Consider the following 1,467-nt stretch of genomic DNA (forward strand, 5'->3'; position numbering starts at 1 on the left):
AAATATTTTTTAAAAAAAAATGAAAAAAAAAACAGCTTTCCCTCTGGCTTCCCTGTTTTTTGTTAATTGAAACCTTATTAAACTTTTTGCAGTCAACCCTTAAATCCTTTAAAATATCTCCCATCCATTCTGTTTCCAAATCATTGTAACTAAAGTGTTAGCCTTGCCCACAAATCTGAATTATTGCCAAGAACCTAATTGGTTTCCCTGCTTTTCATACTCAAAGCTATTATATAACATGTCAGCAAAGCTGTTTCTAAAGCACCATTCAGATGATACTACTACTCTGTTATTTCCTCTCCTCAAAACCTACTAAGTACAGATCAGGCTCTAGCATTGCATTTAAGACTCTCATGGTCTGGCCCCAACCAGTCATACTACTTCCCCATCCATACACAATCCTCCGATAAACTGGAATACTTTATCATTCTAAGGCCATTTTGATCTCTGTTGCTTTAAACCTCTTTGTGTTCTTCTCACCCTAAATGCTTTCTTCCTCATGTCAGCTCCATTTCAAACTCTTCAACCTGGGGGTATTATGATGTGCTTCATGAAATCCATAAACCCCCTGCAAACGTTCCCATATATGTGCATATTTTTCTGGAGAAAGGGCTTATCTTGCCATCAGATTCTCAAAAAAAGTCCATAAACCTCCCTAAAGTTAAACTGATTTAGTGGCCTTTTGAAGGAATGTAAATTAACTCATGTTATGCTTTAACAAAGTTTTTGTCTCAGTAAAATTTAGTTCTTAATATGCTGGCTAATAAGTCATTTTTAATACTTAGGTTATATTTAAAGCTCAAAGATTCAGATTCAGATAAAATGTCTTATCTTCATTCATTTTGTAGGTCTCTAGATTTAGCTCTTTGTGTAGAATTTATTTTCCTCAAAAGATATTATCGTAATTTTTTTTCACTTTGGCTCTTTAGTTAGAGGGGAATTTTTTCTCCTTCCTACATGACTAGTCATACAGCTCGTAGACAATACTATCTCTGTATGCTTTGATGTAGCTATCCCTTTTAAAAGATAATAGTCAAATTTTAAAGCATTTTTTCTGTTTTAGATTCCCATAGGCAATGGAAACTGATCTCAATTCCCAGGACAGAAAGGACCTGGACAAGTTCATTAAATTTTTTGCCCTCAAGGTAATATCCATTCTCTTGATCCTAGAACTGTTGGAAATAACTTCCGTGCTTTTCCCTTTTTGGAAATATAGCATAACAGCTTGCAGCTTGCCCATTCTAATGGATATTCTGTCTGTTGTAAACTAAACTGTGAAGTTTGGGGGTGGTACTGGGGGTGTAACTAAAAAGTAGCTTCCAATTTTCCACAGCTACTTGTTCAAAAAAAATTTTTTTTTGCAAGGCTGTTTGCAGAAATGTCAAACTATTATGCCAGGTTATTGGCACAGTATGTTCCCTGGATGTGTGAACAAAGACTGTGGACCAGTCTTTTGGGCATCTTTCC

The 1,467-nt window shown here is 35.4% G+C and overlaps 1 protein-coding gene across 10 annotated transcripts in view; it reads left to right on the forward strand.

Annotated features, from left to right (window-relative positions):
* ATG13 (autophagy related 13) overlaps positions 1–1,467 on the forward strand; it is a 38,894-nt gene that overhangs the window by 5,002 nt on the left and 32,425 nt on the right. For all 10 annotated transcript variants that reach the window (XM_006772268.2, XM_006772265.2, XM_015569529.1 and 7 more), the window contains one exon: positions 1,064–1,145. In XM_006772268.2, coding sequence (XP_006772331.1) covers positions 1,077–1,145 — 69 coding nt within the window. In that variant the 5' untranslated portion in view covers positions 1,064–1,076. The remainder of the gene's footprint in view (positions 1–1,063; positions 1,146–1,467) is intronic.

The sequence above is a fragment of the Myotis davidii genome, unplaced genomic scaffold (assembly GCF_000327345.1).
Source record: "Myotis davidii unplaced genomic scaffold, ASM32734v1 scaffold265, whole genome shotgun sequence".
Taxonomy (NCBI): domain Eukaryota; kingdom Metazoa; phylum Chordata; class Mammalia; order Chiroptera; family Vespertilionidae; genus Myotis; species Myotis davidii.